Source organism: Pempheris klunzingeri, chromosome 12, assembly GCF_042242105.1.
Source record: "Pempheris klunzingeri isolate RE-2024b chromosome 12, fPemKlu1.hap1, whole genome shotgun sequence".
Taxonomy (NCBI): domain Eukaryota; kingdom Metazoa; phylum Chordata; class Actinopteri; order Acropomatiformes; family Pempheridae; genus Pempheris; species Pempheris klunzingeri.
In genome coordinates, this window is record NC_092023.1 from 17,155,513 (window position 1) to 17,175,006 (window position 19,494).

At 39.5% G+C, this 19,494-nt stretch overlaps 2 protein-coding genes across 2 annotated transcripts in view; both read left to right on the forward strand.

Moving 5' to 3' along the window:
- The window catches only part of rps27a (ribosomal protein S27a), a 263,072-nt gene that overhangs the window by 115,832 nt on the left and 127,746 nt on the right, over positions 1-19,494 (forward strand). The window lies entirely within an intron of this gene.
- LOC139210755 (echinoderm microtubule-associated protein-like 6) overlaps positions 1-19,494 on the forward strand; it is an 85,266-nt gene that overhangs the window by 10,771 nt on the left and 55,001 nt on the right. Inside the window, exons 2-6 of the mRNA XM_070840901.1 lie at positions 13,382-13,541; positions 16,341-16,439; positions 16,581-16,649; positions 16,953-17,138; positions 19,000-19,135. Coding sequence (XP_070697002.1) covers positions 13,382-13,541; positions 16,341-16,439; positions 16,581-16,649; positions 16,953-17,138; positions 19,000-19,135 — 650 coding nt within the window. The remainder of the gene's footprint in view (positions 1-13,381; positions 13,542-16,340; positions 16,440-16,580; positions 16,650-16,952; positions 17,139-18,999; positions 19,136-19,494) is intronic.

Sequence of the window (19,494 nt, forward strand, 5' to 3'; positions counted from 1 at the left end):
CATTCTGGTAAATAATAAATATGTTCAGGTGCTGGTGTTGTACATGTTGGCACTGCACATGTCGCTGTCTCACATTTAAGGTGATGAACTGTGTGTGAAGGATGCTGGTACGTCCGAGTTCACTTCATTACTACAGACTCTCTCTGTCGTCCTCTGTTTCTCCTTTCTTTCCCCTCCTGTCCCATTTCCTGTTGGTCGCCTGCAGGCAGAACCTGACCGACCAACTGACACGCACACACACGCTGGAGGAACCAAAGCAGAGGACATCATTATGTTTGTTGAGTAGTTTTGATGGTGTTTATGCTTGACTGGATAAAAGTAACTGGTCATCTAAATGCTCAGCAGCTCAAGAGAGAAATGAAGTCCGGTGGATGAAACTGAGCTCATATTTTTCTTTGCTAGCAGAAATTTAAACCTGCAACACCAGATTTTTTTAGGAGCATGTTAACATACTATCACTAACTTTTGATTATCAACTAATAACTTATTGTGATTTTTCATTTCTTGGAGTATCTTCAAATGCTTCACATCCCTAAAATCTATACAACATAAGTTAAAAGGCTAAGCTGTTGGTCAATAAACCATTATAATTAATAAAAGAATTAAAACTGTGTCATAGATTAAAGAAATACAAAAATGTGACATATCCTTCAAAAAAGTTTACTAAATTTTGTGTCCTACTCCTACTGCATGATCCGTTCTTGCATGAGAGGTCCATTTTCAAAGGGTTTAGATGATATGTTGAACTTGTTAGCAAACAGCTGCTTATTTCCACACCCAGTCATGTATTTGTTCTCTTTTAGCTCTGTTTTGGTCTCCACCACCTCCTGATGAATATATTTGCCTCTTTAGCTGCTAAAAGCACCACTATATTCACCAGCTGCTCTCTAACTGTGTCTGTATGCTGTATTGCCGCTGAGCAGGTCTTGTACAGTGAGTTTTTTACGTCTTTTTCTCTGAAAATGATGCTATGAGAGTTGTGAGAGTGATCCAGATCAGTAAAGTTGAACTATATACTATACTATATAAACTATGAGTTGAGGAGCTGCAGATTTAGCTGATAGTGTCATTATATAGAGTCTTCTTATGAACATTATGGCCACTTTGAATCACTTGTTCCTTGTGAATAAATAATTTTTCAAATGGTAACAATTCGATGTTTAGTGAGAAGCTGCTGTTGTGTTTATGTTTCCAGGCGTGTTGACACAAGGATTACCTGAGAGGCACAATGCAATGGAAACACACACACACCCACACCACAGAAACAGAAAGACATACATTCGCACACAGTATAGGCAACGCACACAAATACACACTCTCATTTAAAAACACACAGAAAAACACTGAGCTGCTCTGTGATGATTTAGCAGTCTTCACATTAAACTGAAGGAACCATGCAAAATAACCCATTTTATCAAATAACCACCCATTCATATTTCTGCCAATTATCTTCCAACTCTACCTCTTACCAGACTGCCATTCATTTTAGTTCATTTCTATGAAAGTTTTATTTTCTCGCAAATGCAGCTGATGAACAAACAGTTCAACAAGCAGTCTGCACTCTGCCTTTTTCACAGCAGATATGTTGACATTTCGTAGTACGAAAATCATTAATAATGATTTGGACATGAAAAGTACTTAGTAGTCAATGGTTTGAAACATTCAAAAACACAGGTGTGACCCTCGAAAGCACCACAGTATTGGTTTGCATTTCTGTAGTCGCAGTTTTCCAGCATAGACTTTAAGTGATGTTGATGTTTTTAGGTAGGCCTTTTTTAGGAGGAGCAAATCTGTTTTTCTGCTGCCCCTGTGCACAGCAGTACATTGCTTAGCATCTGGACCAGACTCTTGCCTGCCTCTTCAAACTGGTGCCGTGCCGACCGCCATCTACTGTACGAAATTCATTGACTATTGATAAGGACCTCATACCATCACACTTAAAAACATACAAACTATAAGAGAATTAATACAACAGTGTAAAAATACTGTGATGTAAATCAAGTAGTAGATGTTACTGCTAGTTGAAGTGTTGGCCTTCATGCATCCAATGATACAGAAAGCAGGCAGGCTGTCAAACTGACCTGCTCATCATCATCATCATCATTATCAACCACAAAACCAACCGATTCAGCTGCAACTGCTAATGCAGAGCTGAGGCTGACTAGCAGGGACACCCGGGGCGCTGAGAGTGTGTCTTCTGAAGCGTAGCATAGCTCATTTCCCCTCTCACCGGGGGAACAGTCTATGCTAGCTGGCTAAGTAGATGAGGAGGAGGGCTAGCGTTGTTGCTAGTGCTGTTAGCGGCTCGGCTCGCAGCCAAAGAGGATGCAGAGTGGTCAGCGATGCGTTCACTGTCAGCAGAACGATGCTGCTGGCTGTGGCTTCAGGCTGAGGGATGGTGTGTGAAATGAAGTTAAGTTAGCAGTGACTGTAGTGCTGTTTGGTTAGAAATCAAGACAAAACCTGTAATGTACATGATGACGTGAAAGAGCACACATTTAGCAGCCTCTGCACTAATCTGTGACCTAATAAGTGCACTGTGGCACGATCGAAGTGATCAGGATCACTGGGATCTAGATTTGGATCACTTGAGCTAACAAATAATGTTTTCAACCAATGTTCAGTGATTTTTGTGTCTGTTTTAGGTGTGTGCTCTGACTGCTGCTAGTTTCATTTGTTTAACCCACTTTAAGGATTAGCGAAGTGGTGGAAGGACACACGGAGGCCGAAGTAATCTTCACCTGGAGTATGATTTATCTGAAATTAGGACGGGTGGATGATAGTGAAGCTCTGCAGCTTGTTACACTCCTGTGAAGTGTACCCTTTCACTACATATCAGGGCTAGTATCAAATAATGACATATCACGTGCCTCAGATGTTGCCACTAGTCTTTCAGTTTTGCTGTTAAACTGTAACAGTAAGGCACATGATGGGATAAGAAGAGCTATTGAGAAATACGTTGAATAATATAAAGACATAATATGAGTATGAAAACATTTACACCAGATATAAAGTCGTGCTGAGTGATTTATGGTATAGAATTCAGATATGATACATTTCTGTAAATGCAATGAATAGATAGTTTATATAGAATTTAGAAAGTCCATACAAGAACGTATGTAAACTGTATAGTACCTTTGAAGGAATATCCCAAAAAACAAAGCTGAGTGATGTCTCTTGTGAATAATGAACAATCTAAGCGAAGCTACGGGAACGATGTGAGTCAGTTCCCAGGGATGGTGGTGAAGGATGAAGTTGTTGGACTATAAACGACTATAAACAATAATATAGAGCCTCAGAAATCCTACACACTGCTCCTTTAAACAATTTTTGCTTGTGTTTGATGTAATTACTGACACTTTGAAAACCTGGTTTTGTTTTAAAAAATCTAGTTCTGTTTACTCACTGGTTAGTTTGGTTAACTTGAGCAGATACAGTGGCTTCCCTACACTTTCTAGTGTAAAACATCTGATGTCATTTCAAACAGGACTTACAATTTTATTTTTATTGTTTTACAATAAAAACATGGCCACTCTGACTTGTTAGAGCAGGTCGCCAGTGCTTGTGATTTAAATGATAAAATTATATTATAAAATCATAAAACATCCATGGAAAAACACTTTGACTTTCATTTCAGCCTTCCGTCCATAGGCTACACCACAACAAAGTAGGACTGTAAACACAATTTAAACAGACAAAAAAGTAACCAATCCAACCGTGGTAGAAGCTCAAAAATCAATAAGAATAACTAAATCAATAAAATCTTGCCTTTCAGGCAAAACTGTCTGTGTCTGACACGCTCCTGGTGGGTATGAAGCTGGACCGCAGCCCGGATACGATGCAGCCTCACCCGTCATCATGCAATCTTTGTGTCAGTCGCCGCATTTAGAGCAGACTACTTGTAACGTATGTATAAATAGCAAATGTAGTGAAGTAAAAAGGAGATTATTGGCTCACAAATAAACTCGAAGAATACTAGAAATATATAAGATAAGGATCATTAAAAGTACTCATTCCTTACTACTACTACTATTTTACTCAAGCTTCATTCGCCATGTATGTGAACATTTTTCTCAAGTAAACATAAAGATTTAAGTTAAACAAAAACATTTAACAAATGTACAAATCTAAATACAAACATATAAAAGTATGTAGGGAAAAAGCAACTGTGACGTGTGTGTTACTTTACTTGTTACTCCCCACCCCTTTGGTTTTTGAGGTTTAAAGCATCTAGACGTCTTTTGACCACAAAATCACCAAATCAGTGCTTACTAAGTGCTAATAATTGAAGCTAAGAGCTCCTGACACTCTTCACTGTGCACAGTGAGATGAGTTTGGACTCGAGTCATTAATTCTCTTTGACTCTGAGCGCTGTTCAATATCTAATGAGGACCTGGGAGAAAATTCCTAGAAGCCTCATTCATTTCAGCTCCCATGCTTTTTTTTTCTTGCTTTTTTTTCTGTTTGGCAGAGTTTGTTAATGGCAGCGGCGTGTAGCACAGGCCTGGTGGCTCTGTGGATTCACAGCTCACTGGTCTTCATTATGACGATGACTAAGAAATTATCTGTCCAGCATCCCACCGCCAATCTGCCCCGCAGCCACCGATGTTCCCACGATCTGCTGGCACTCAAACACACTGAAGCACACGCTGTCCCCACACACAGATTTACTCAAACACACACAAACCCCTCAGGCTGTTATGTCACTCTTCAGTGCAGCTCGGAAAGGTCTGGAAACTGAATTTAAGCTACTTATTGTAAGGAGAGAGAGAGACTGAACTCCTTATCATGCCTTTAAAAGAAGAGAAGATGTAGACTTTATTTTAGGGAAATGTTCTTTCCTCAGAGGCAGTTATTAGACTTCTTATCCGTCCGCTTCTTATTATTTTCTCTCTGGAGGCAGCTGATACCCAGCAGCAACTTTCCGGGCAAGTTTTGGGCCAGAAAACACGATAATTTCCCGTTGCATGAACGTGTTTAAAGCAGAATTTCTTTGTCTAAACTGCACGACCAAACAGCTCGCTGCAACATTTCCCCTAAAGCCACGATTATATATACTGCTGCTGAAATCGGACCTGAACAGGCGTTGTTATCGATTACAGCTTTATAGTTTATGTTTTCATGATTAATTTAACTCACTGGCAAAATACTGTGTCAAACACAATAAAAAGCATTCAAAGTGACCAACAAGTCCTCAAACCAATGTGAAAAAATAGGCTTTTTGTCAGTGCCTTACAAAAGTTGTCCTCATTTGTTGCCCCCAGCAGTAGACCAAGAGTATGAACACCAGAGTCCATTAACGAAAACAGTAATTGCAGTGAATGTGGTAACAGTAATTGTAGTAATACCTTGCAGAAAGGATCCCTACAGAGACAGACCTGTAAGATCCTTTCGGTTTAACCAGAAACAGCTGTTATATCGCTCTCTTCAAACACACCAGATCTCATTTACAAAAACAGTAATTTTATGATGCAGACCTTGAGAGTTGCTGCCTTGATAAATTAGTTTGTTTGAACTCAAATTGGGTTTGAAAGATTGAAGGTTGACCTGAGACTGAGTGCTTTGACAGACTTGAGACTATTTCAAATGACTTAACTTGATACTCAATTTAGATCCGTACTGATTGACTCTAGATTCAAATTTTTTTCTCAAATTACCTGAGAATTCATTTGAACTTGTAACCTCAACTTGGACGTCTTTCGCAGACTACAGAGACAGACCTGGAAGATCCTTTTGGTTTAACCACAAACAGCCGTTATATCGCTCTCTGCAAACACACCAGACTCCATTGACAAAAACAATCATCTTACCTTGCAAAACACAGTAGTTACTGGCTGATCTACTGCTGCCTGATCGATTACAGCAGCAAAACCAAGATTTTAGACCGTGGGATACAACCGCAGTGTGGTTTGTTTAGCAAAATAGCACAAACTGTTGCATGTCCTCTGTGCATTGGCATTGTTGTTGTTTCTCAGAGGTGAAAAAACAGCAAAGGTGAATGATGTTTCTGTTCTTTGTTGTCTCAGGCTAAATTCTCTCCATGTGAAGCCCCTAAAAGCAGGGCTCCAATAACCACAATGTTATTCGAACAATGAGTACTAGTTATATATTTTAGTGTCTTGAAGGACATTTTTTTTATTAATAATCTTTTGAAGTGATTTTGGATTTGTTTCATCATTTATGGAAACAAATGTGGAATCTCTTTACAGGATTGATTTTCAGCATCCTCTAATGAAACGCTTAAAAACTTAATGACTTTTTGAAAATGTGTTGATTTATTTGTGTTGTGTAATTTGCATGAAAACCAGCAGGAGAGCAGCAGGAAAGTCAGTACAAAAATATCATTATAAGACACCGTCTGCTGTTCTCATTTATCCCTACAAGGAAAACAAGCTTTTACACACACACACACACACACACACACACACACACACACACACACACACACACACATAAAGGAGGAGTTCCTCTGGGCTATTTATAGAAGCTGCCCTGATTTTACCACTTGCTATAAATAAACTCACCTACACTGATTTTACTTATAGCTGCATGGCTGGTGTTTATGAAGCTGTCTGAGAGGTGGAATAATCCTCATCAGCTGTAGGAGGTCAGAGGTCAGAGCTGCTGTCACCCTGGACTGACAGAGGCACAAACAGGAGGGAAATATGATTGTCTCACACACACAGAGCTGGTTAATTTATTATTCACAAAGCGTTTACAATATTAATTGGAGGATGTGTGCTCATTCCAATTCATTAAATGGCACTATTAAAGTAAATATGTATGTGTGAGTGTGAGTGTGTGTGTGTGTGGGTTCATTACCAATTAATTCCTGCGATGAGTGTTTGCCTGCTGTCAGTCAGATCTCCCCGCTGGCAGCAGCAGCAGCGTCTTGTACTTTGATCTGCTGCTGCTCACTTTCTACACTGTTTGTCACTCGTCCCTGAAAACCATCTGTCTGTCACAGCACATCTCAGCGTCATTTAAAGGGATAGTTCTGGGTTTTTTTTAGGCGTGGTTGTGTGAAGTCCTTCTCGATAGTCAGTGGATCACCTACAGTAGATGGTGGTCGGCAGACAGGAGTCCCTACATTGACACTACGCAATGTGTTGCTGTGGATGGGAGCAACAGGAAAACACATTTTAGCCTCCTAAAAAAAGCCCCCCTACAAAAAAAAACGATATCAGTTTAAGTGTTCACCACATTTAGAACATTTTCACCACTTTACATTGTCATCACACGGCCCTTTCTGACAGGCAGCTGAAGCCATTCTCTCTTTCTCTTTGTTCTCTTCAAAGGCATCAAACTCCACTGAAAAAAACAGTAATTTTACCTCATATAATATAGGTGCAACTCCCATATTGTATGAGGTAAAATTACTGGTTTACCCCTGTCTCAATCAACAAACTAACATCTTAGTATGGATCCAAATTAACAACTTAAAACATCAAAATCACACAGTAACACAAACAAACTCGCCAATCAAGGCAGCAGTAGATCAGCAACTCCCATGGTCTGTTTTTATAATTTTTATTTTTATAAAAGGAGACTGGTGGCTTTGAGGAGCCCTGAGTGAGAGAAGAGCTTCAGTTCCATGTTGGAACATGTTAACCATCTTTGGTAACCAGCACCCAAAATACACATTCAGGTGTTTATTTTACTTCACGGTGTGCCTGTGTGTGACATTTCACAATTTTACATTCATGCTGTTTCCTCAAAATTATTTTTTTTCTCATTCTCTTGTCTTGATATAAGTAATCAACAAGATAAGTTTCATGGTGATATTAGGTATAATTTCACCTGGAGTGGTGCCTTTACTGAAGTAAAAGTACTATAACCACAATGTGAAAATACTAAGTCCTACATTCAAAATCTTACTAAAGTAAAAGTGTATATTTTATTATATTATATATCACATATTATATTAATGTTTATTTGAAGTATTTGCAGTAAAAGTACTTATGTTTCAGTCAAATGTTCCTGTTATATCTGAGCTTTCTGGATCAATATCACTGCAGCTTTCATGTGTATGTACCAATTTACTGCTGTAGATGTTTAAGGTTGAGCTCATTTTAACTCGTTTATAACCTAATTGGTAGTTTAATCTACAGCAATGCATCATGGTCTTTAAGATCATGTTTGTAGCGTCGCTGTCCTATGAGAACAACGTATCTCTAAACAGCCTTTAGCTTTGTGACAGTGCTGCTCAAAAACACTTTACACCACCAGTCTGTGCAATTATAAACATAGAATATAAATAATATATTTAAACCTTACGTAATGTCTTTTTGTTTGTTAAATCTTTAACAAATCGCTGTCTGTCCCTCTCCAGGTGAATCATTTATAAATCACATTATCTCCGCTCCACCATGTCTTAGCACACACACACACACACACACACACAACAGTCTATTATTAGCAGCTATTGAAGTTACTGCAGCCTCTATAAATAGCCAAGAGGGACTCCTGTGTGTGTGTGTGTGTGTGTGTGTGTGTGTGTGAGAGAGAGAGAGACACCTGGCTAGTGTTGTTTCAACAAAACAGATGGCCATTTGTCCCAAGGACATGAATGGAGGGGAGAAGAGGAAAGTGGGAAGTAAACCAGCCAGAAATTAGAGAGCGAAGGGAAAAAGGAAGATGGGAAAGATGAGGTGTTAGCCTCAGAACAGAGAGGAAGAGCAGGATGAAGGAGAGCAGAGTTATTGTTAAAGGATGGGGATGATTGGAAAGGAGGAAGAAGAGGAAATCTGACTAAATGAAAACATGCGAATGAAATGCAAGAAAAGGCCTGGAGAATCCATGTCTCCATTAAAAGAGTGCCGAATTAGCTGTTAGCAGCTCCTGTTTGCTCCAGTGAACCCGTGGATGTTCAGACGACTCTCACTAGATATCCTTGAAATCCAAAAAAATAGAAATGCAAAGATTCTCAGGCAAGTTCTGCAGTTATGAACAGCGTCTTATTTTTTCTATTATTTCCAAGCAGAATTATGTGATATCAGATGTAATGATGAACAGTCACTGTTGAGGATTTAAAAATATGTATATCTTTAAAGGTTTAACTACTTTAATGCCATTTGGCATTGTAAGGGCCAAATCAGTAGCCAGACCACAATAACTGACTTCCTGCTGTTTTCACCTGAATGCACCTGTCCCTTTCACCTCACAGTTTGTAAACGGACAGATGGGAACCAAATTTAATGCAGTCATTGTTGGTTTCCAGACGTTGTTCCTAATGACTGACAGTTATCAGCCCATTAAACAGCTGGTTATCAGTCGTTATCACTTTCATTAGAAATCTTCAGATGGAGCCGACAGCACCTACCAGCAGGTCATCACGTTTATATCATCCGCTATTATAAACACTCCTAAAACAACATATATAACTGTTGGAGAGTACCAGCAACCTTCATTGTCATGGTAACAATAATAAACACATGGTTAATATTGTGAAATGATCACAGTTTTTATAGGTTTAGGACCAAAACTCCTTCATTTGGTTTAGGAAAAGATGATGGTTTGGGTTTGGCTTTAAACTGATCATCCATCCAATCATCCAGTCAGTAGGAGGCGCTACAGCAGCAGCCGTCTACCTGTGAGAAATAATTTGTCTGTGTGTTATCGGACTATAATTCGCTCCCCCCAGCCAATCAGACTGGACCTTCATCATGACAGATCTGCATCAGTAGAAACCTGAGGAACCATTTTGTGGTTCAACACAGAAGCTTTTTTTATTGAGAGTGAAAATGATTCAGCGTTCTCCATCAAAAAGAAAAAAGATCCTATTCGGCTGATATGTAAACTGCACCGGTCACAGTGTGTGTCACAGTGTGTGTCACAGTGTGTGTCACAGTGTGTGTGTGTGTGTGTCTGTGTGTATACCTCCTCCACTCTAATGGCTTCTATTCAGTGTTTCCATTATTCGGCTCTCCCTTTTACACAGACATGACTTCTATCTTCTCATTGATTTCCTTTAGTTTGGTGATGACCTTCAGCGGTTTCTCTTGGTAGTTTGGTTTGATATAAAAGCTGATGGATGTTTGGTCATACTGGTTTAGTGCGTCAGAGGCCTAAAATCACTGTTTATCCTTGGATTCTTTAACTAACGTAATTCAATATTGTCTCAGCTTAAGTTTTGGGTTTCTTTCATCAGCCTTTATGAAAAAACTAAAGGAGAACTCTGGTATTTTTAAACCTGGGCCCTATTGGTACACACCCTGCTGTCTAAATGACTGGTAGGTACAAAAAGTGTTGGTCCAGTAGATCACCTCAGCAGTCAGGATGCAATGGCGTAATCCTTTGCAGCAACTACACCTGATCAAAGTACGTCCTTTTTGTTTAACTACAAAGAGACGTTATATTTCTTTCTCAAACACACCAGACTCCACCGACAAAAACAGTAATTTTACCTCACAGGACACAGTAGGAGTTACTGGTCTGCTGTTGCCTTGATCAATTAGTTTGTTTATGTTATTGTGTGACTTTGGGATTTTACAAAAATTTTACAAAAAAAATGCACAATAACACAAATAATATTATGATAATGTATATAATGATAACCATAATGTTGTGAAACACTTAGAATAACAATATGAATACAGATAAATGAGGTGAGAGCTTTTATCATGTTGTAATAGCAGTTAAATAAACATTTTTCTCTTTACTATCCTCATTTGGACAAAAGTAGTGAACCACAGAACAAACTGTTAAATAAAGTGATGCAGCAGAGCTGATCTCTCATCATTTATGCTTTTATAAATGCCAGTGTGATTCTGATTGGAGTTCATTTTTCTGCAACAGAGTTGCAGTTCTTTTTTTCACATTTCTGTACACGTTCTCTTTGTAAGCTGTTAAAATGAGTTACTTTAGAATATTATACATTATTTTCCAGTGTAAACACAAGTACTGGCATAGAATATATTTATTGTAAACATATTTATTTTGATAGCATTAGTGGTACCAACTTAATTCTTGGCCTTTTATAAGTATAACTGGAAAAGACTAATTTTCACTTTAATTGTAGTTTCAGTTCAATCCAACTTTATTTGTCCCTGTGTCTGTCTGCAGCTGTTAAACACTAAATTAAAAACCATCAAAGGCTCTAAGCTTAAAACACTATATGTTGAACTGGTGATAATAAACATGTCAATAGATAATAATAAATGTCAAAACAGCAATCTTAAAAACATACACAGGGTGATGAGGCTGCACAAAGTCATAAACCCATTTTTTAAAGATTGTTCCTTATATTGTATCTTATATTCATTCCATTTTATAAGTTATTGATTATGATGTATTTGTTTCCATATTTTATTCTTGGTTGTGAAGCAGTCTGGTTGCAGGTGTAATGACATGAATGTAAATATGTCAAACACACACACACACACACACAGACAGGCACACAAATGTTTTGATATTTTCAAAATAAAAGCCCTGACCAGCTGGTGTGTGTCTAAATGTGTGGAAAAACAAGACAAAAGCATCAGGCAAATGATTCAAAGTGTAAATATTAACAAAAATGAGCAATAACTCATGCAATCATCATGTATCAGCCAGAAGAGAGGTGTGTGCAGGTGTGTGTGTGTGTCTGTGTGTGTCTGTATGTGTGTGTTTTGTGATGTTTGACCTTGACTCCACAGTTGTCGTGTTCAATCCTGAGCTCCTATGCCCTTGGCAATAGGGTTGTTATGGCAACCACAGCAGCCAGGAGGCTCATTGGCTGGCAGGTTGAGGAGGAGAGTCGATGTTGAAGTGTGTGTGTGTGTGTGTGTGTGTGTGTGTGTGTGCAGAGCAGACAGTATCTCTGAGATCAATGGGTCTCTGTGGCTGACACACCTGTTCTATTTCTATTCTAGTTTATTCTTCTATTTCATACACAGTCCCTACATGTTTAACTACTGCTGCCAGCAACACCGACCCTCCCTGACTCCGCACACACACACACACACACACACACACACACACACACACACACACACACACACACACACAGATACACACACAGTAGACTTTTCCTGTGACTTTTCTCTTGTACTCTGTCAAACACCCGGCTAAGGAATGTAGAAGGACACAAAAGGATACTTGAAGCATCAGGGATCATTACACCATCAACAGAGCAGAGAGGAGTGTGTGTGTGTGTGTGTGTGTGTGTGTGTGTGTGTGTGTGTTGATAATGATGCCAATAAGCGGTGAGTGTATTTATAGCATAGATTTTTTTGTAAAGGAGAGCACACGCTGACCCTCTGACAGGGAAATAAAGAAGACAGATTTATAAAAAGAGTCTTGCCTTGAACTAAAAGTTGATTTCAGAGGGCGGACACGTCGCTCATTTTGTCTTTTCTCTTGTTTATTTATAGATGTAGATTTATTTTTAGAGAGTATGGTGGCATGTGAGGGCCATTACTTGCTTTTTTTAAAAAAAGGAGCTGGGGGCGTTGGGAACAATTCAGAGAAAAAACTTTGACTTTCACAGATTAAAGCCGTAAAAATTCAGCTTTTTTTTTTGTCAAGTAACAGCATAGCTTCAGTTTTCAATGTTGGATCAACCTCATCACCCCAAAGATGCTACCGCTTGAAATGTATCATACTTTCAGTGGAATAACCTCATTAAATTACTTATTATTACTTTAACAATAAGGAAATACTCCTGATTTTGGCCCAGAAAGACGTTTTCTCACAAATGTACAACTTTATAATATAAAAAAAAAAAAATTCATGTAAATTTTGGATTTTTTGGGGGATAAATTTACGACTTTGATCTCTACAGTGGTCCTAATATGACTTTGTACTAATACACCACCGTATATCTCACAGAAACACAATTTTTCTTTTTCAGTTTTTTTCTTGTGTATTTGTGGCTCATGTCTCATCAGGAAAAAAAAGAAGATTTTTAAAATCTCTGACAACAGTTTTTTTCTCCTACATTTAAGGCTTTGGTCTCTGCAGTTGTCCTAATGCACCATCTTACAAGAACATCGTCATATATTTCACCCTCCAGACAGAAAAATAAAATGGATTGTAATTGAAACAAAGTAACAAGGCAGATACACGCCTGAAGTTTTCAAATTAAATCTACATACATACCTTCTACATACCTTGAGCCATTCATTTTGACGCCATCTGAGGTTTGACCTGCTTATTAGTTCAATATGTGATAATAAGAACAGCAAACCTGCGTTTTACAGCTGTTTTATACAAAAATCTTTAAAATGCACATTTCTAATCAATCAAGTGGAGGAATATGAAATTTTCTTATTGACATCTGTTTCTCTATGTTTGTTCATTCTCCCTTCATCCCTCTCTCCTCCTCTACCTCTGGTCTTTATCTCCCCTTCCCACCACCATTCCTCCTCTCTCCTCCTCTCCTCCTCTCCTCCCCCATCAGCCTGGCGTTGCACCCGGAGCGCTCCCTGGTGGCAACCGGTCAGGTGGGGAAGGACCCCTACGTGTGTGTGTGGGACTCCTTCACCGCCCAGACCGTCTCTCTGCTCCGTGACGGACACACACACGGCATCGCCTGCCTCGCATTCAGCGCTGACGGACAGGTGACACACACACACACCAACACACACACTGGAGGCATGATTAATGATGCATAATGATTCAACCAGCAGATCTCTGCAGCTGTGTGTGTCCAACAGATGGTTTTTGTCATTAAAGGATGCTCGTGCACCAATATAAAGGTCATAGTAGAAAAGTGCTTTGCGCACTCACACACACACACACACACACACTCAAGCATCGAGAGCAGCAAGATGGGGGGTAGAAACCTGTGAGAAAGAGCGATGGCAAAGGACAAAGTAGGAGGAAGATGATGACGATAGTTATTCATCACTTTGATTCTGTAACTTGAACAGTTAATGGTCCATTCATCACATGAACCTGTAAACCATCTTCAGCTGTGAAATGTCAGTCATCATCATTGAACGTCACAAGGATGATCAAAGATTCATTTATAGAGTTCATGTTGAAACAATCCAACATTAAAAGAAAAGAGTGAACAGGCTGCAGTGGCTGCAACGTAATCCTTTGGGGCAACTGCACCTGATCAAAGTACGTCCGCTAAAAGGGTTTTTTCCACTGACAGACTCAGATTGTTATTCTAAGTGTCTGACAACATTATGGAAAGGATCCCTACAGAGACAGACCTGGAAGATCCTTTTGGTTTAACCACAAACAGCTGTTATATCGCTCTCTTCAAAAACACCAGACTCCATTGACAAAAACAGTAATTTTACTTGGCAAAACACAGGAGCTGGTTGTCTACCACTGCCTTCATCAGTTAGACTTTTTGTGCTGTTGTGTGTTACGCAAATTTTGTATTTCTCTTCAAAGACACCAGACTCCATTGACAAAAATAGTCATTTTACCTCAAAGAACACAGGAGTTTGCTTGCCCCACATTCACACATACAGAGAAGCTGCAGCTCCATGTGTGCATGTGTGTGTTGCTCTGGTTGCACTGTACTGGCATGTAGTTTAAAAACTCAGCTCTGGCTGGACTTTTTAAAGCTGATGTCGCTGGCGTGCTGCATACATGATAGCTTTATATTTCATGAAGCACAGATTGTTTTCCGAGTGCAGAACAGCTTTGTTTGGGTTCTTTTTTATCTTTTGGTATAGATCGTTGAAAGTGTTTTACAACAATGGCGGTCTGCTGCTTTCTTTGAACCACATTCTTCTTCTCACCTCAGAAAAACTACAGGGATTAAATAAAAAAAATCCAAAAAAGCAAACCTCAAAGGAACAATAAACAAAAGAATTTTCTGCTTTTCTGACTCCTGTTCTGCCACAAGTTTCTCTGTCGGCTGAATGATTTGAAATTATTTCCCAACAAAGCCGTGTTGTTCACTTTGCTCCAAACCCATTGCCCATATTTACATTTACATATTTTGGCAATAAAATGCATTGAGTTCTGTTTTATTTGGCTTTGGTCCTGAGAGCATAATCCCTTCTGTTAAAAAGGAATGATGCAAAATCAGAGTGAGAAGTGAAGTGACTCTGTAAATGATTCATACTCTTGTGTCGGCAGTTTTTGCCTCTGGCCGAAATTTCGGTCACGATGACTTAACAACTCTGAGTAAATCACAGTAAACGCAGAATCAATAAAATAATCATAAATCCACCTTAATAATAAATCAAGTGCTCAGGCTGCAGCTGATTTATTATTAAGTCTGGATGTTCCTCTGAACCTGGAGTACTTTGCATTATGCTGTCAGCACTCCTGCCACGCTGGATACAAATTTCAAATTCAGAGCTCAGGATTAGCCTCAGAAAGCTCTTGGTCTGACTTTGGCTTTGCATGGGAAAAGAAGAGCAAAGCATGCTGTTAATGTGATAATTTTCAACACAATGCCATCAGAAAATAATGTTTTATTTAACTAAAAAGAATTTAAATTGGGGGGGTTGTGGAAGACAAATCCCACAAGCTCCATTTTTTACTTTAGAGCAACTTTTCCTGATGCTACAGACGTTACAAGCCTCGGGCATGCTAATGTGTTTGCTTGTGAGACCCGAGATAAACCTGCAAGATCCTTTTTATTTAGCAGAAACAGCTGTTATAGTGCTTGGTAAGTCACCAGACTCCATTGACAAAAACAGTGACTTTACACAGGAATTGTTGGTCCACTGCTGTCTCAATCACTTAACTTGTTTGTGTTATTGTGTGAATTTGGTGTTTAATACACAATTACACAAACAAACTGAGGCAGCAGTGGACCAACAACTCCTGTGTTCTCCAAGGTAAAATGATATTTTTGTCAATGGAGTCTGGTGGCCTTGAAGAGAGTGACATAACAGCTGTTTGTGGTTAAACAAAAAGGATTTTACAGGTCTAAACATTTCTTTAACTTGGAGACAGTCAATTGGATAATTTGACAAATTAAAGTTAATTGCCAAAAGAAACATCTTATTTAGGTTTATTGGCTTCTCAACATTTTAGTTTTCACAGTGTTATTAGGGTTGACAGGAAATCTTTATTTATACCAGCATCAGCATCATTTATGAAGCAGGCTTATTTTAGAGACAGGGCCTTTATTTGGGCCCAGCTTTTATTTATTTGTGTCAACCACACCCCAGGCCATTATTTGAGGTCTGGCTTTTATTTTACTACTGGCTTCTATTTAATGGAACATTCACTATCAATGTATTTTATTTGGTTAACCCACTGCAACTGAAGCATGATTCATGTTTTATGGATGTGTTTAAGCAACTCCAAGCACTTGGTTTATTACTTCGCAAAGAAAATCACAGTATTTATGTCTATTCTATGATAGTAAACAGATGTTTTCTGTGACGATGTCCCATTTAGATTAGTAACTCTCTTTCTCTCTCTCTTTTTTGTAGCGTTTAGCATCGGTCGGCCTGGACGCCAAAAACACAGTGTGTATCTGGGAGTGGAAGAGAGGGAAGATCCTGGCTACGGCCACCGGACACTCAGACAGGGTGAGAGTGTGTGTGTGTGTGTGTTAGTATGTGTATGTGTGTGTTAGGGTGTGCGTGTTAGTGTGTGTTAATGTGTGTGTGCGTGTGTATATGCGCGCGTGTCTATGTGTGTGTGTGTGTTAACATCTCTTCTTTCCCCAGATCTTCGATATCTGCTGGGATCCATTTCAGCAGAACCGTCTGGTCAGCTGCGGAGTCAAACACATCAAGGTAACGCACAATACACACAGCTGGCGTGGTGATTCTGACATATATCATATCATATCATAGACTCGAACAGTGGCGGACTCAGGCCGCCTGAGGGGGGGAAACATAAAAAGGGCACCAGCTGCATGAGTATAACTATAACATCTCTGTAATAAAAACATACAGGAGCTACAACTTCAGTATTTTAAACCTGGGCCCCCTTTGTTCTAATATAAAAGCTGTCACTTTTATGCCATAACAGACAGATGAATCCAGAAATGTTCATTATCCAAGTCTGAGAAGGGTCCGTGTGTCCTCTCTCTGTAGTTCTGGTCTCTGTGTGGTAACGCTCTCACTCCAAAGCGAGGGATTTTCGGGAAGACAGGCGACCTGCAGACCATCCTCTGTGTGGCTTCGGCTAAAGATGATGTCACATACTCCGGGGCGCTCAACGGGGACATTTACGTCTGGAAGGGACTCAACCTGATACGAACAGTTCAGGCTGCTCACGGGGTGAGTGTCATTACAGCTGACAGATACCTCTTTGGCATGCCTGTACTGTTTTTTAACATAACTGGAAGGAAAGTTCAATGTATCAGCAAACAGCTAAATGGCTTTTGTTTGAGAAAAAGTACATTTGCTGACTGTAGGTCTAGGTACAATTATTTTCATTATCGATTATTATGCTGATTAATTTTTGGATTAATCAAGCTAGCCCTACTCATACAGTGATATAAGCAGTTGCTTAGGTCCTCTGGTCTGTGGGCCCCCAAGGAAAATCCTTCAATGAACACAAGATAATAAAATAAATACTGAACTTCATAAACAAAAACTGACAAATTTCATTCCACTGTTGCCAACAAATAGTGAAGAAACACTGAGTGCAGAGATGGGCCAAAGGGACAGTTTGAGTGCCATGTGAGTGAAAGCATGTTACAGTGTTAGTTTTTACCACTGACAGGCTCGGATTGTTATTCTAAGTGTCTGACAACATAATGGGAATGATCCCTACAGAGACAAACCTGTGAGGTCCTTTTGGTTTAACCACAAACAGCTGTTATATCACTCTCTGCAAAGACACCAGACTCCATTGACAAAAACTGTAATTTTGCACAGCAGTTGCTGGTCTACTGCTGTCTCAGACAGTTAGTTTGTTTGTGTTGTTATGTGACTTGTCAACAAATAGTGACAAAACAATAAGCTCAGAGATGAGCGAAATGGACAATTTCAGTGCCGTGTGTCGTTATTCTCGAAAAGGGAAGTGGGGGGTTGAACCATGCAACTATTTTCAACATGCAAACTTGCAAAAGAGCGGATCTCCTCCACTCTAAAACTCTGTAAGTTTACACCACTGCCACTACCACAATACACTGTCTCATGTGTCCATAGCATAGACTTTGAATAGGAAGTAGACGTTACCACCCATTGGTTTGTTGACTGCCATTTTCAAGCCTCCAGTTTGGCTTTATGGCCACCGCCTTCTTGGTTTTTTGGAGCCAGAAGTGATGTTCATTCATCAAGGACAGCCTCTGATTGGTTAGTCAGCAGGAAGCCACCCTGGAGCCAATACAGTCGGACATTAGAAAGAATGCAGGTTCAAGGCTCTTCGGCATTGGCTTCATTGTTCAGACCTGGAGGCTTCGTCCATCTCTTTTATACAGTCTGTGGTCCATAGCAATGGCTCTTTAAGTCAGTGTCTCTGTCAGCGTTGTGAAGCTCAACAGATTCTCAACGGCAGAGTATCGTCCATAAAATGTCTCCCACATGACGTTTAGGCTGCTGTTTGTCATCGATAATGGGAAATAACTGCTCTAACCACTGCATTTGCTCAACATGCATAAATATAATTTCTATACACTTGGCTTTTTGGAAAAGTAATAAATATATTCCATCTGTCCAGTTAAATCAAATTTATTATTGGGCATTCAGTGAGCATTTGGCCTTCAAGGGATAATGTACAGGATGTCGGTCGTTATTGCAGAATAAACCCCATTTCAAAATAATCTTTTTCATGTGGATTTGCGGCAAAAACGTGCCAATGAACAGGAGATGAGTGAAACCTTCTGCGGGAACCTACAAACAAACAAGACTGTGTTTCAGAAGACTTCTGACTGTGATAAAAAACAGTTTTGTGGGAATATTGAATCTTGGGAAATGTGTCACACACACACACTCAAATACTGTAGTGATGCATAAATTTAGTATCAAACAACAAGGAGAATTTGTTGTAAGGAAAAAAAAGAAGAATATCATAATATGATTTGCTCACTTTAAGAGGGCAGATTGTTACATTTTTCTTTATCATTTAATGTTAATGAATATCTCTGTGACTATACGCATCTGTGTGTGTGTGTGTGTATACGTGTGTGTGCAGGCTGGTATCTTCAGCATGTATTCCTGTGAGGAGGGTTTTGCCACAGGAGGCAGAGATGGCTGTGTCCGACTGTGGGACGTCGACTTCAAACCGATCACCAAGATCGACCTACGAGAGACCGAGCAGGGATACAAAGGTACTGAACAACAGAAACACCAAAACACAGCAGAGATATCAGCAAAACACAAAGTGACAGTTACACAGTTTGGACAAAAGAAACACACCAGTCTTCTGAATGTTGCATACAGGACAATGATCGGCTCCAGACTAGTTGTGTTGTTTGTCCACATTAAACTGAAATTTAAAGGACAACTCCAGTGTTTTTAATCCTGGGCCCTATTTGAACATATTCTGGTGTCTAAACGACTGGAAGGTACAAAAAGTGTTGGAATTGGTCCATTAGATCACCTCAACCAGCAGCCACTAAACAGGCTGCAATGGCTGCAACGTGATCCTTTGGGATACCTGCACCTGATCAAAGTACGTCCACTAAAA